Source organism: Lathamus discolor, chromosome 4 (genome assembly GCF_037157495.1).
Source record: "Lathamus discolor isolate bLatDis1 chromosome 4, bLatDis1.hap1, whole genome shotgun sequence".
NCBI lineage: Eukaryota > Metazoa > Chordata > Aves > Psittaciformes > Psittacidae > Lathamus > Lathamus discolor.
The window spans coordinates 60,308,760-60,325,326 of NC_088887.1; the positions used below are offsets into that span (position 1 = coordinate 60,308,760).

Sequence of the window (16,567 nt, forward strand, 5' to 3'; positions counted from 1 at the left end):
AGAGACACTAGCTCAGACCTCACAAGTACAGCCATGTCAATGCAGTTGTCTCCTTACACCGGGCAGAGCACTGTGCTGACAGAGCTGTCATGTTTCCAGTTCAAGAGCTGGCTCATGAATTTCTGCATGTTTACACTGTGTGATGCAGATTAAGCCTGCTATTCCACTTTTATTATACATACCTTCCTCAAGCCTATTTCATATTCTAACTGCTGGTCCTAACATTCTTCATCTATTAAAACAGGAGCTATGCAATTTACATTGGTCAGAAGATGGCTGAGAAAGTTCAGTTATGTTTTCTTGTGGAGTGAGAATCTACCTCCATGGTAAATATTAACACAATGTCTTCATGTCTGCTATTGCTCCCCAATTGGCTAACATCCTCTCTGTCATGGGAGGGAGTTCAGAATTCATGATTGTCCTTCGTCTAACCTTTCACTCACTACATACAAGAACAAAACAAACACAACCTCCATGTCTCTGTAAGAAAGAATTTATTTCACTTCAGATGAAATTTCTCATAATGACTCAAATTTGTAGCTATAGCTTGGCTTTTCATTACATTTGCCTTTACCCAAAGAATAGAATTAGGAAAACAACTGAATTTATGTTCAAATCCGTATGCATAGAATCACAGAATGGTTTGGGTTGGAAGGGACTTTGAAGATCATCTAGTTCCCCCTCCATGTGCAGGGACACCTATCACTACACCAAGTGGCTCAAAGCCCCATCCAAAGCCCCTTGAACACTGCCAGGGATGGGGCATCCACAGCTTCTCTGTGCCAGTGTCCCACCACCACTCTCACAGTAAGGAATTTCTTCCTAACATTTAATCTAAATCTGCCCTCTTTCAGTTTAAAGCCATTCCCCCTTGTCCTATCACTACATGCCCTTGTAAAATGTTCCTCTCCAGATTTCTTTTCGGCCCCTGGAAGGCTGCTAGAAAGTCTCTCAGGAGCCTGCTCTTCTCCAGGCTGAACAAGCCCAACTCTCAGCCTGGAGAGGTGCTCCAGCCCTCTGATCATCAACAGGAACATAAAAGCACAGCAACATGAAAGCAAAAGATACCAGTTAGCCAGAAGCAAAGGTGCACAGGCAGAGTCAGACAGAAAATATTAAACCAAGTATTATCAAAAGATGTAAGCACTCTCCGTGGAAAACCAGGAGAGCTCAGTCATCTGGCAGTTTGTAAGCACGCCGGACAAAGCAATTGTACAATGTTACAATGGAAGAGGATGTTCAATCAATGAGTTATTGCTTTACACGGTTCTCTACATAACTGTCCTTATCATTGTGTTGCTCACAGTGGTGCTCTACCAAGCCTAAAGATCACTCACAGATTTTATAAAATACAGAGTATCAGACAAGAAGTATTTAGAGACAGACAGAATATTCCTGGTGATAAGCAAGAGAATTTAATGTCTGTATTTGAAACACTGAAAGAAACCAGGAACAACAAAGTGCGAATACTATAGCAAGAGCTGCAAACTTTAGTTCAAAAAAGAGGAGAGGAAGAAGAAAAATAAGCTACATCATTCATAAGATACGACAAAGAATCAGATGGTGTTTTAAAAACATGGTTTAAAACCAATGTTTTTTTAACAGTATACACCTCTTTTTTTTCTTGTGGAGACTTACTTTAAGTCTCTGAGGTGCACATAAAGGGTTTACAAGCTCTAGGGCAGGGAGAGGTCTGAATTCAGCACAGTCCTAATGTACAGAATTTGGCTCCAATTAATAGATCACAACTTCCTCTTTCTGTGCTTTTTGCAAACATAAACCCAATGGTCTTTGGGAAGTTAAAACAAGCCCTCCACAAACAGTCTCTCAAAGACACATGATTGATTTTACAGGATCTTTCAGACCACAGGAAGAACACAAGTTAGAATCACAGAACAGAATCACAGAATAGTTAGGGCTGGAAAGGACCTTAAGATCATCTAGTTCCAACCCCCCTGCCATGGGCAGGGACACCTCACACTAAACCATCTCACCCAAGTTGACTCTAACAGTTTCCAAAAAGCATTTTAAAGAAAGAAATGGAGCAGTCAGCCCCAGCTCCTGCACCACGAACAAGATATTGAATTGTGCTGCACAGTAAATTTAAGAATGAATTGTTACATAAACTGCTGCATTAAGAGTTAACAACTAAACTCATAATATTTGATCTGTTCCTAGCGTCTACTCCAGATACGTAGCCTCACCAAGTAACAGCTATTAAAACCCAATGAAATATCCATGCTGCCATCTGACTTTCCTTCTCATATCTGAGTTTGAAATACAAAGTCCAGTGAGAACTTCCTGGTTCTGTGTCAAAGGTGATGCCATTTATTTTCACAAGTACCTGAGAAAACCGTCTCATTTTACTGGATCTCTGGTTCCGGGGTTTTATTAAGAGCTTATGTTTAGCAGCAGAATTATCCAAGCAAGAGGAAAGCTCAGGCGGAGTGTCAAAATTGGCTGTAGGCGAGGTGGTACTGTCAGATATCTGGGGAGCTCCAGTTTTGGCACTTCCATGCCTAGGGAACAGCTGGCCATCTGTAGAATGAGATCTAGAAGAAGGACTTAATGTAACCTGAAAAAAAAAATAATCCCCAAACAGAGAATCAAACAAAGAAACAAAGACATGAAAATTAGAAGCCTACAAAAAAGGGGCCATGTTTACTGGCATTCTAAGGTTGCCTCTTTCTCTTTTTGACATCTCTTTAAAATACATTGCGTTTCCTAATGTTGCATGTGGAGTACTACTATTAGTAATTCTGCATTTTTAGCTGCTTGAATACCGTGGTATACTGTCTGGTGGGAAGGACTAAGTCATATTTAACTAGAAGATGGTAGAATCACAGCATCATACAATGGTTTGGGTTGGAAAGGACAGTAAGATCATCTCATTCCAACACCCCTGCCATGGGCAGGGACACCACACAGGCTCTGTCCAACCTGGCCTTGAACACTGCCAGGGGTGGAGCATTTATCACTTCCTTGGGCAATCTGTGCCAGTGCCTCGCCACCCTCACAGTAAAGAAATTCTTCCTTATATCTGACCTGAACTTCCCCTGTTTAAGTTTAAACCCATTCCCCCTTGTATAAGGCACTCAAATGCATGGCCAGCATATTTTAGAAGACAGATACATGAAGAGTGGTCAGTTACAGAACCTAACGGGCCAGTTTCCTTTCTTGATCTGTCCTTCAGCATCTGTGTCTAGGCTCCAACACACAGTTATGCTAGGCTGGAGCATCTCTAGCTTCCTATATGTCATCAGCTCCCTTCCAACTCTACCATACCCTCCTAAAGACAAAAGAATCAAACATCAGTGGCATTGACATTTAAGTCAGCTTGTGCTTTTTCCTCATGCATTTGTATCTGCAAAATAACTAGGGAGTTTACCTGAAATAGAACATTACATTTGTAGACTATTCTGGGGAAGGAAATCATGGACAATTCCTACTAGAGGCCAATAATCCATCCAGAAATAACTAACGAATGCTGCAAGGGGTGCAGTACTCTCAGCAGGCTGGAACTCAGCTTGCCTGTGCACTTCACAAAAAGGTACCACAGTCCCAGGGCTGATGCAAAAAGGAAACTGAAAAACTTAAGGAAAAATACTCTAAAAATGGTTCTTTCCTTCTCTCAGATTAATTTTCTGCAAATAGGTAAAATGCTATTTCCAAAGTGTCTGTCATGGCATTAATATGACCTCTGCAACTCGTGACAGCACTCCCTGTAGGCTTGAAATTCTGGTTCATTTCATTAGAGGAGCTTTCCTCCTTTGTCATGCTTTCTTCTGCAGGCTTTCTTCTTTCTTCTTCTTTCTCCTGTCTCTGGAAGTGATATTTCACTGAAGGGTTGGATGGGAGAAGGGGAGAGCAGGGTAGTGTTCATTTTATTTAGAGAGGTAAAAAGCACCAGTATTTTCTGCAAGGAGAATTCTGCATTATGCACTGCAGCCGAAAGATACTCTGTCATGTAGTGTGGGCCTGGTACAGATTCCTCAATGGCCAGGGGAAAACTCACATTGATTTTAGCAGAGGTTGGATCCACAGCTTCTGATCATGCTTTCTATTCATGAAAAAAAGAGGTAGCTCAGCCATGCTGAATAATGGATACTCTCATTAATTTTCACTCTACACTATCTGCAGTCTAGTACTCAAACATGACTAATGTACAACAAACGATACGTGGCTGCATTATACATCAGTACCTAACAGTGAATACATTGACATTTCAGCTCCAAGATAAAGATGCAGCACATGTTCTCTTTCAAGGCATGTCATTATTTGCCTGCCTTTCTTCTGGCTTCTGCTTTTCCTCGAGAACTTCGCATGTCTTCTCACTGGCAGTGCTCAGTGTTGGCCGTTACACTGGAAAATCAAGAATCTGGTTTGTTACTTAAATTTCAGCAGCCTGAGTGAATGCCAGCTCTGAGACGGCTGCAGAAGTTGCCTGTCCCATGAAGCTTGGCTCTGGCAAAGCCTGCTGGAGGACTGGACAGCTGCCAGCTTCAAATCTCATGTTCGCATGGCTGTTGTCCTGCTGGTCATGCTGGGTGGCACAAGGTGGGGGTCCATGCGGGAGCCACATTCCCAAAGCCTGATGGGACAGTCATGATCCTTTTCTCCCTTCGTCCATCCAGGAAAGCTTCCAAGACACAGCAAGGTGTCACTGCTCCCCAAAACCTTAGGGCTGCGTTGTGCAAAACTCCTCAGCCCTGCAATCTGTTCTCCTCTGACTCTCTCCAAAATGCCAGGTAGTCAACTCTGTGTTTTGGGCACCTTCAGATGGGGCTGCTTTCTGGCTGCGCTCTGAAACTGGACTGGGATGAAGAGAGCTCTGAGCTAGTTGTATGATGTGCCATGTGGGAAAAGCTGAGCAACCACAGAGTCACCACCTCATCTCTGGAGTCAGCAAGTGAGTCAGAGAGCGATGTTAATGGAACAACAGGGAGACATAAATCCTCCTTTAGCAAACACGCATCTGGACTGGATGAATTTACAGCGAGCCTACACCAGTTTTCAAGAAATACCTTCTGCAAGCGTTCTGTTGTTTTTCTTTAAAAATATTAAAAATTCACTGCATCTAAGCAGGTTTTCAAACAGCTTCATGTGGAATCTAACAACTGTAGCCAGAATTCTTTGCTGAGCCCTGCTGCAGCTGGCCTTGAAATACATTTTGCATAATTACCAAGGAATAGTCAGCTTAGGACTAGCTTCTCTATTTCCTTTCAGCAATTCCCTTCCACCCCTCCTCCTATTTCTAGAAAACGCTTTTCCCTTTGCCTCCTGTGTTGTTTCCACCATGACTCCAGCTGCTGACAGCTAAAAGGGACTCTTCAGAGCCTTTCAAAACCTCCCTTTAATCAGCCAGAATGCTGGCTGCTGATTGAAGCAAGCCATCTATTTGCCTGTACTCAAGTCCTGAAAACCACTTCAGCAAAATTCACAGCCAGAATCCAACTGAAGGCAGACTCCTGAGCAGCAATGCCAGCCACTATCACCAGTGTGAGGTAACCTTGTGCTTAAAGCAAGGGTCTGTCTGGGCAGACCTGAGAGGTTCAGAACTCCTCAACAGGCTCCTTCCCTTATCCTATGCATGTAACCCAAGCAGCCTTTACTGCAACTTCCCGTCTTTACAAAAAAAGGGATACCATTTCAGTGTCTAAATCTGGTCGATTGTGCTTGGAGATTAAATCATGTCTGCAAAGTTTGCTAAAGGATATAAGGGCTTAATTATTATCAGTGGGAGATTACCTGGTGTCAGAATTATGTTGATAAATAATCATAACTTTTATGTTAGACAGACAGGCATTAAAAAAGCACAGCAAACAGAGGCATGCAATTAAATACACACAAGGGGTTTTTTGCAGCAGACGGGCAACACAATAATATTTGTCATAACACTTCTTTATAAAACTACCATGCATAATTGCTTGGCCCTTAATACATTTGGCAGAAGTTACCTGTTCTTCTTCTTCACTGCCTGTTCCAGCTAAACTCAAAGAGCTAAGGTGCTTGTGAAAGTCAGAGAACTGTGGGATGGAATGAGGAAGAGATTCAGTAAAAGATGACAAACAAAGTGGATATACTCACAGAAACCATCTACACAAAGCGCACACAGATACTATGTAAGTTGTTGTTCTCTATAGTCTTAAGGATTAGCAAGGACACTGCAAACATAAAGTGTAAGACATGCAGATAAAGAATGAAATAATGTGTAACAAAACTACTATTTAAAAAGAAAAATCAGTTTCAAATGCTTTGTTTCTTTTTCCAAAGACAGCCTAGGAAAAAACATTATAGAAGAGAGCTCTCTTATCAGCACATTCAAGGGGGAATATAGATTTTTCAGCCTTTTTTTCATGCCTGGCAGCTCCCTGTAGTCCCTAAAAAAAACACCCCACCATCCCCATGCACTACACAAACACATCCTCTCCTTCCTAGTTCTGCATTTTTCTGGCGTGATATTTATATTTTAACAGGAACAGAGATTCTTAGTAGCTGTTTACACAGAGGGATAGCATCTTCCCATTTTGAGTAAGGCATTTCTGAATTGTTCAGCGATAGTGGTGTATATAGCAAGCCAAATAATTTATTCTGCCTTCTGCACATAGGTAAGACAAGTCATTAAACTGATTTTTGTCAACACTGGAACTACTCACTCCTGTTCTAATGCCTGGATTTAGGTTTTCATGTAGCAAAGACATTTCTGGAGGGCTCCTGGGTAATCCATCATCTTCAGAACTGGTCCCAGCATCCTCTGTTCGCTTGGCATTAGGTCCAAATGGAGGTGGAGGTCCCAATTTCATGGTAGGCTGGAGTTTCAGCTTCAGCGTGGCATAAAATAAATTAGCATGTGATAGTGATGGAGGTTTCCCCAGTACAGTTTTTAGCTCAGGTCAACAAGTTACCTGTATTTCAACTTCACAATTGAATAATTCAGAGCATAGGACATCTCACTTTGGACCCAGGACAGACGTTCTCTCAGGGTCCCAAACAACCTATCCACTTTTCAACTGTCATTTAAGTAGAACCAAGATATGATACTGCTGTCTGATTAACAAATGCAACATTTCATGTAAACTGCAGACAGATATTACTTACTAATCAAATGCTGAACCACAAATATTACCCCAAAAATCAAGCCTGAAAAGGCAATTCCACCTCTTGCATTTGAAAAAATTATGCTGTATACATTACCTGTAAAGCTCTAATCCGATCAGAAATGTTTTCTTGAGAGAACACTCTTACTGGCCTTGCAGGCTCTTGCCCAGTCTCAGGGATGAAAATGCTATCATGTGACAAAGCTCTGCTTCCCATAATGCCTTTATGTGTCCTAGAATAATATAACAAATGAGTGAAAACATACAGACTATTTTGCCAGTCCTCTTACTCTTAACTAAGGTGGTCTGTTGAACAGGGAGTGGGAGATAGGTGTGAAGGGCACACCACACACAGGAGATTCCAGGCTCCTCTGTGAATACAATACAGTCATTCATTAATCCAGGTAACACCTTTAAAAGCCAAACACAAATTTGCAAATGCTGTTATCCGTCACATTAACAAACTGAATCAAGGCTAACGACAGTTTAACCCCAGCAATTGAGTTATACCTCATGGAAAAGCCACTACCCCTTGGATGGAAGCCAGCAGCTGGGCTTCTGACAGGCAAGCCTAGGTGCAAAATGAAGGGAGCTCACATAAAGGAGCCTGTACCTGAGATGAACTAACTTCTTGCTAACGTAAGAACATGCCTTGAAAATGACAGACCATTACCATAGGAAGAGTAAGTACCTTTTACTATTTAAGTGTGGTACAGTATTTAATGTATCTCTGCCATACAGGTCATTAACAAAAGTATTTCAGGCAATACAGTTCTCATGTGGAATCATCTGCATAAATCCTTACAAGATGCTTACAAGGTCCTGTTCTCTATATCAAGATCCCTGGAATTCTCTCTTATGAGCCTGGGGACACATTTTCTCATGGACACCTTTTATGGGCTAGTGAGAGGAAGCAGGAGATGTTTTTTGGGTGACTTCGCTCATCTTCCATTTTCTACTTTTGAGGCATGTGCTATGTCACCTCTTTGCAAACATTACATGTGGGGCATGAACACCTCGTTTCCTTATGGGAATGGTACAGCAGACCCACGGTCAGACAGTTTGCTGCTAGGAGGTCTCTTGTGCACATTTTCCACAGCTTAGCTCATACTCCAAGAGAGCAGGGACCAGAAATGCATGCACACAGCATTTCTTCTAGGACTCCCTATCTTTTAGGTTTTTTTAAATAAGACATCTATGAAATGGCATAGCAGAGTACAGAGTACAGAATTGTTTGGGCTCATGTACTTATCAAGTTAATTGAGCAGCATTCTAGAGGGGAAAAAAAGAGAAAACAGGAAAAAAAGAGGAGAACTGTGTATTTTTGAATCTTAGATACTGTCATAGGGACATTCAGGAACATAAACATGGCAGAAAGAAACATTTTCCTTGTAACGGCTGCTATAAATATGTTTGATAAAACAATAGCAGGAAAAAGTTGATCTGTATTCCTGCTGCAGAAGGACGGAAAGCCTGCTGCTCCTGCTTAATGCATTAGAGACATTAGAAGAACAATTTGTCTAAATGAAAATGGGATCTCTGCAACGCATGCAAGGTCAGACAAAGCTATAGCAATTTGCAAAGTAAGTGCCAGCCAGGACTGCGATGGCTGCTCAACACACTGACATCTTACAAAGGCTGCAAGGGCAGCCAGATCAGCGGGGCTGCTGCATGTGGATGTTCATCCCAGCATGCTACCTTTGCTTTCTCTTTCTAGCAGACACATACTACCCAGATGCATGGTGCAGGTACCCTAGATGTCTCCTCAGATTACGAGTGCTTGAATTAACTCTCCTTCCTTTCAAGGAATTTTCTGATCGTTGTATAAACAAATATTAAGAAACAACAATGTAACAACCCTGCAAGTAAAGGCACAGGAACATGGCCAAACCACCCAGCGATCATACCCACTTGAACATGACCTTGTTGAGCTGTGCATGAGGGAAAGAAAATCTGACCATCCATGTCTTAAAAATATGGGATCAAACAACAGCGCTGTTAGCCCACTGTTACGCGTGGGGCTGCCAGACTGGAACTCCTGGGGCTTCAAGCTGGACTAATGTTACTCTTGCCAATGCTACAAAAGACACACAAAGTATTTAGTCAATTCCTTTGGTTGTTTGGCGCTGCCTGGTGGCCGCGTTGTATAATGTCGTTTTAAATGGCCGGAAGGGTTTGCCTTTCCCGTCCCTGGGCACAGCATCTCCCACTTGGGGACCCAGGGGGCTTGTTCTGAGAACCACAACATCCAATGCAATGACTTGCTTTTTAGACAATCCAGGGCTCTCCAGTTCAGATCTCCATCAAGGAACACACGTGGACTTTAGATTGGGTTTCTCATGCTTACCTTTCAGCAGTGGGTAGCATTTTTGGCAATGCCTGAACAAAGACAGGATTTTCAGGGGCAAACAGATACACAGGCTGGGATTCATCTAGTCTAACTTCAGATGTTAAACCACAGGTATCTACATTGGAGCTGGTCAGCCCTGGCTCCCATCTACATTCAGTGGGGAGAAACAGGCACTTCCAGAGCCTGGCTCATCTGAACAGCTTCAGACATCTACGCAAGAATGACACAAGCTTTCTTAGTAATGTTGACTTCTCTCTGCTGATTATAAAAGGCAGCTGATGACTAACTCAGATGCAGAAATTTGTCCTTTGGTCAGATGAATCCCATGTATAGAGAGGAAATAAAGTTTTCACAGCCTCTGGATCCTGCTGCTTTCAGTTGCAGTCATCCTCTTATCCCTTCCTTGCTTTCAAAACCTGGCATAAATGGTTAGACATCTAAATTTCTTTAACAATCCTTAGGAATTATATCTTAGGGGCATAAGACAATCTTAGCAAGATAAAAGCTGAATACCTAATTCTTTTTTGAAGATGGGAGTTACATTATTTTGAAATCATAACCCAAGGCTTATTTTATGATTAAATGAAAGCTTTTTTTAGTTGTTTCTTGCTGCACCCCATACAATTCCCTTGTGATTTGTCTTGCATCAGCCTTTTAAATTTGTACTTTCCTGAAAAAGGCAACTGTTTGAGAATGCAGCATTATGAAAAAAAACAAGGAGGCAATTCTAGGGTGTCTTTCATCTACAAACATTGTAGCAGTTCAGTATTTGTTTACCAGCCAAACACTTACTCAAGTTCATCTTCAGAATCATAATTAACGTGCATGTTATGAGAGGCTGCGACATCACTTGTTGACTGGAACAGCTTCAGAGTGCTGCTCCCAGAAGATGACTCTTTCCTTTTCTTCTTACCAAAAAACTTTTTGAAAGACTTGAACTTTGATTTCTTCTTTCCTAAGTGAAGAAACATAAAGAAGATGCAGCCAGCAGCATGTTTCTGAACAATAATAATTCCTTTATCATTTCTGCATAAGTGGGTCTTTTTCCTGGAAAACACAATGCAGTCCGCTCTTCCATCAATGTGTTTCAAGACTACATTGATAGCATGAAATTACTATTATCTTGGAGAGTGGACTGCAATGTTTATGACACACAAGAAATAACCTGTGGTGTAGAATCTTTCCTAATAGAGTTTCTACTTGCCTCTTGAGATAATTACACTGTGAAGAAAAACTCTGGCTTAACAGCCTGGGACACAGAGAAGAAATTACAACCTTTGTTCAGCAAGCTAAACACTGCTGATGAGGACAGTGTTAGCAAAACCAATTTAAATGTAGAAAAGGCTTACATGGGTGGAATGTGCGGTGTAGGGAGGCTTTTAAAATGTCAGCTTTATAATACATCCCAGAATATTTTGAATGCTAATTATGAGACTCAACAGATCATAAAGTATTAAACTAGAAATCAAGCAATAATCTTGAAAAGCAATGCTAGTCTGTTCAGTGAAGAAAGACCTGAATTAGGCTCAGTTGCAAGCTCTGTGAAGGAAACTATTTAAAATGGAATCAGCCTTTTGCACGAGACATCCCAACAACTTGTGCCTGCCCTGTGTAAATTAGCATGACAGCACTGTGAGGCATCACTGCCAGCACTTCACTTACTTGTTGGGTAAAAAAGTTAACTTGGTCGGAAGATGCTACAAAAATCTTATTTCAAGCCTCCAAAAATGTCAAAAATGTAGACGCTCTTGGAGAAAAAGGGAAAATGCATTCTCTAAACAAACAGATTCACTCCCATGACAGAGCTGAGGCATCAAAGCTGAAGAACTTTTCAACAAAACTCACAGCACTTTTCATTCACAGGGGAAGGGAACAACTCTACCTGAATTGTCCTCTCCATCTCCTTCAGTCTCTCGCATCTTAGGGTCCATTATCCTTGGGGAACTCATGTGACAGTCACTAAAGGAGGTAGAAAAAGCTTCAGTCATATCAACAAAGTAGCAGTACTTCACTTCGTAGCTGTATACATACATACAGGCAAGTTACTAAAATACAAAATACTATGCATGTGCTTCTATACGTAAATACAGTATATGTCTAAATCCATGTCTATGTATTGTATCTGTAACCTGTGGCTATCCTGTCCCTGGCAGTGTTCAAGGCCAGGCTGGACAGGGCTTTGAGCAACCTGGTCTAGTGGAAGGTGTCCCTGCCCACAGCATGGGGGTTGGAACCAGATGATCTTTAAGGTGCTTTCCAAGCCAAACCATTCTATCATTCCATCATAAATATACATTAAAATCAAAAAATATCCCATAGGATGAAGCTTATTAGGCAAAAGTATAATAAATTGCATAGAATATATCTACTTTCATAAGACAATAGCATGTTAAGGTTCAATTAACTAGCCTCTCCTGCCTGAAAACAGAGTTTGTGGAGATTCTCAAATGCTTCCAAAAGCATGCATCAGAGGAGGTAGGTTTCTTTGACTCTCCCTCTCCGCACCTATTCAGGACCACAGACAAAATGTCTTTGTGCTTATTACAGCTTTTGGGTAACTGGAAGTTCCAGGATAGGCTGGATGGGGCTTTGAGCAATCTGGTCTGGAGGTAACCCTGCCTGTCCCTGCAAGGAGCCTGGAACTAAATGACCTTCAAGGTCCCTTCCAACCTGAACCATTCTATGATACTATGATGAACATGTACAAATAACATTAGTAAAGAACCATACATATTTTCCCTTTATTTATATCCAAATTTGAAGTATTCTACAGGCTGTAGTTTTTCTTATTTTTTAAGCAATTTGTGAAAAGGTAACAACCCTTTTTATTCCCTTTGTTCATACAGACAGAAAAATACAAGTAAAAATAAAACAATTAATTTTCTTCTCTGTTGCCTTCTGAAAGCACAATACCACTTTGCTTGTTAAGGTTCCTAAATTAAAAGCATTTCCAAAACTCTACAAGTCCCAGGCCTTAAAACAGAATATCTGTAATTTAAACTGCATTCTCAGAGCAGCAGTCTATCTGTGCTCTCTCTTCTTCATCTTGAGAGCCATCATTTCATGGTCAAGGCAGAATAAAGTCATGGATGTCCTTGACTGGATGGTGAGCCAAATGCTGCAGGGTCACTCTCTGGGCTGTAATGGTGCCAGATGCTCCCATCGCACATGGGTGGGAAGGTGACTACACTGTGGCTGTTTTGATCCCCTGAAGTACCAGCAGACTTAACTAACGAGGCTCATGCGTTCAAAGAGTTAGCAAAATGGAAACAAAACATTAATTACTCAAGTCTAAAACATGATGCGATGCCTGAACCGTCAGCAAGCACTTGAGCCTGGCTGTGACGACCAGATGCACGGACAGCAAAGGCACCTCGGCTCCCCCCCAAAGCTGGATGCACACAGTGGGTGTAAAACACCCCCTGCTACAATCCATCAGGAAACCAAGTAAGAGTTAACCACAAACACGAGGGTGAGCAACGTCTGGTCAAGGGCATCTGCCTTATGTAGGGACAATTCATAAGGAACTGCCCTAGAAAACAACAGATGTGGATGATACATGTATTAGCAGTAAATGCCTGCTGGGAGGTGACAGACACATATGTATTGTGCGCCTTGGCCTTTCCAGTCGATAATTAAACAGGCTCAGGATGTCTCAGATTTACTCTGTCATGTTGCAATAGCAATGGCAGGAGTGCAAATCAACACCTTGAAACCCTCAGCTGCTATATGCATGCCAGAGGTGGGATCCTACAGTATCTATATAAATGATGGATGCCATAACTCAGATCCCCAGTTGTGGCCCACTGACACTGCTCTGTTGCATCCAGTTGCACTCAAGCAAGGGTGTATTTTTTTAACCCAAATGTTTATAGGCCATATTTCACTAGTTCTGCATAGCAAATACACCAGGGGATAAATGCCCACACAATGGGACCTGTTGGTTTGAAACATGAAGCTAATTACAAACACTTCCCCTCAGGCAAAATTCAAGCAGATAATATATTTCTGACACACCAGAAACGTGGTGTTGCCCCATCCCAAAACTTGGCAGCCAATTTTCTAGAGAATAAAACCAATTTTAATTACAGTTACCTCCTCCATAATGTAAGAGGAGGTTTGTGTGACTGATTCATGACATCTGAGGTCACAAAGAGTGTTTCTACTGTGTGTGCCAAACACCTGGGGATAGTAATACACGACCAGGGGTGTGGCATACATCTCCTTGCCTAGGGGAGACAGAAGGATGCTGAACACCGATGAACTCTCTCCTTGCTAGCCACACATCTTGAAGCAAGGTCCTCTCTCCCCTGCTGACCTCATGCAGCCATTCTTCACCTCTGCCATGTTTTTTGCTGTTTTCTAAGGTTATTTTACAAATTAAGGTGTCTTTTCAAAAAGTGCCCAAGACCTGGGGAAGGCAGCTCAGATCCACTGTGCTTTTGGGGATGTCTCTTGCAAAGGTGCAGCACAGGGAGCAGGGCTGGAGTACTAGCTTGTGCGAGACAGGTCCTTAGCCACTGTTTTGTCATTTGGTCTACTACTTGTATACAACCTGTTTAGCATAACTTGTGCAGCATTAGCAGCTAAATTTGCTGAAGCCTTAGGCCACAAACTGCGAACTTTCATCTAGACATGTACTTTTACCTAGACAAGAAAAAGAAGGCCCCACAACCGATTCAAGCCAGAAGATAAGGAAGCTATGTTAACTAACAGAAGCTGCAACCTTAGATAGGAGAAGAGAAATGGCTCACCTGGATACAATGAAAGGACCCAGCAAAGAATGGGAAGACCCCAGACCCTAATATTACTATTGGTCTGAACTGTCGCATGAGGAGTGGGTAATTCAGATTGTAAGGGTATAATTGCCCCAGGATTTCTTTGCTCAAGGTCACTCTTCAGAGGCACCCAGCTCAAACTATAGCTCTAGTAATAAAAACTACTTGCATAGAGGGATCTCTCTTTCATCTTATCAATTCAGCATAAACCCAGAGTCAAACCCTGTTACGGCGGCTGGCATGTGTAATTTCCGTAACACCAAGTCCCACCATCATTGCCAGAGCCACCCCTGTATGGCTCCCCAGTGCTGCCTGTGGAAAGAGCTGGAAAGAGGTGGCTTCACTGTGAGGAGCCTGCTGAAGAGATGCAGGAGGTGTGCGGGGAGGAAGGTCATCCGGGTAAGATGACTTTGGAGAGAAGCAGAAAGTGACCCAAGGTGGAGGTCAGAGGTAGGCAGGGTGGAAGAAAACTTGGTGCAAGCACCAGCGGCCTCTGTCTCCTGTGCAGGAGCCCAGAGACTCTCATGTCCCCAGCAGGCCCACGGTTATGTTAAGTCGCAGCAAATAAACCCTAGAAGTTCGGGCCAGGTGGGCAATACTGCTTTTGCAGTGAGGCTACTCTAAGGCTTTTATAAAAACTGCATCTCGACTCATCATGCAATTACAAGGATCAAGGAACAGTGTGCGCCTTTCACTGCCCGGAGCTTGTGAATGGACATACCTCAGGTGTTCAGTTCAAAGGCAAGTTTCCAGCCCAAGCCCAGGGTTTGATGTGACTCTTCCAAGCCCATGCACAGGAGGAGGAGGCAGCGGCAGCCCTCACCACAATCACTATGCTGTGTAAACATGTGCTGTGACGAGGAACACGAGGCGTCAGCGCCAAGGGTGCGGGAGGAGTTTTATGGCTGCTGTCACCAAGGGGAGATTTGTTTGCCTCAGGAGATGAAGGGGAACCCACTTCCTTACCCTGAGGACAGCGGGAGGGGGTCAGCAGGTGGCAGAAGGAACTGGAAGGAGTTGTGAAACCCTTGGCAGGCAGCGTGCTGGTCAGGTTTTCAGAAAGATGCTTGAAAGACAACAGGTTAGTTTTTAGCAAACCTTGATTTTAAGCAAATACTGAAGCTGAGACTTAGCCACTTGCCTGAGTGTTTTGCCAAGTGATGGATTCCACTGGAGCAATATCCCATCACAGTGCCAAGAGATACTGGCCCCCACTTATCCCTGTGCACTGCCAGAGACCCCTCTGTGCTACTCTGCAAGCAGAGCACTGCCCAGCTGAGCATCCCACCAAACCTAGCTGTACACAACCATATTTACTTCTACCTTAGAATTTCTTATGACATTTTTACTGATGTGGGGGAAAGTTATTTTTCCTTTTAAATGCCTCCTTTGCTGAACACTGTTAGAGAAATATTGGGTTTCACTTGCTCACCACCCACCCCATTTTCTTTCCCAAATATATAAACTCGGGCAACTGTTCTATCTATAGCTCCCCTTTTTTCATTCGGTATGATCTATTTTAACAATATATTGAGGCAGGTTTATCAATCTTTCAGGCTTTTTCCTCAGCGTTTGCAACAAACCATCCAGTATTAATGCATTCATCACGGGAAAGACTTGATTAAAACATGGTATTTAAGAGGAGAAACAACAAAAAAACCCCAGAGGCCAAAGTTTACCCCTGGTGTGACTATAACTGTTTGTCACTTCTCTGACGCAAACACAGAATTGACTGTTTGCTGTGGAGCTAAATTTTCTCTTCCTCAAAGCTTTGCTTACAATCTCTGGTAGCCTGTAAGTTCAATAAAATGCTGATAAAAATCCAGCAGCTTTGAATCAGCACCCACCGACATGGGTGATATTCTTGTCCACTTGTGCTTGATCTGGAGGCTCGGCTGTGGAACATGGCTGCTGATCTTTCTCATTTCCAGCCGCCCCAAGATTTACTGAAGTCCGTCACTAAGTTAGATCATCCTGTGATCTGAAGACTCAGCAGGATTCACAACCAAGAGGAGCAGCCTGAATCACTTCTCCCCTTTTAGCAAGGGCAGGATTTACCACACCGCTAATACTTGTACACTTTTCCTCTTCACTTCCTTCGCATTTTATGTGTGGTTTGTTTCACAGCAGACTCCTAGAGATACGTGCTTTATCAATTTATTATGAGATTTTATAAGCCTAAAATGCCAGATGATAAATTGCTAAATATTACCCAAGCTTATAACAGTATTTTTTCTATATTGGACTTTTCCCAGCAGAGGCTTTCTCCACTTTCTTTCTTCCTTTCCATGCCCTTTCGAGATGAGCTAAGATACAAGAAATACTGTTGAGACTAGATCAGT

At 42.5% G+C, this 16,567-nt stretch overlaps 1 protein-coding gene across 8 annotated transcripts in view; it reads right to left on the reverse strand.

The window, feature by feature from the left end:
- Positions 1-16,567, reverse strand: part of CRACDL (CRACD like) — a 66,189-nt gene that overhangs the window by 15,950 nt on the left and 33,672 nt on the right. For 6 of the 8 annotated variants that reach the window (XM_065677665.1, XM_065677664.1, XM_065677663.1 and 3 more), the window contains 6 exons: positions 11,330-11,406; positions 10,240-10,402; positions 7,195-7,330; positions 6,657-6,821; positions 5,958-6,026; positions 2,345-2,575 (listed from right to left, as the gene is read on the reverse strand). In XM_065677665.1, coding sequence (XP_065533737.1) covers positions 2,345-2,575; positions 5,958-6,026; positions 6,657-6,821; positions 7,195-7,330; positions 10,240-10,402; positions 11,330-11,396 — 831 coding nt within the window. In that variant the 5' untranslated portion in view covers positions 11,397-11,406. The remainder of the gene's footprint in view (positions 1-2,344; positions 2,576-5,957; positions 6,027-6,656; positions 6,822-7,194; positions 7,331-10,239; positions 10,403-11,329; positions 11,407-16,567) is intronic. The other 2 variants (XM_065677668.1, XM_065677669.1) reach the window with 2 other exon arrangements.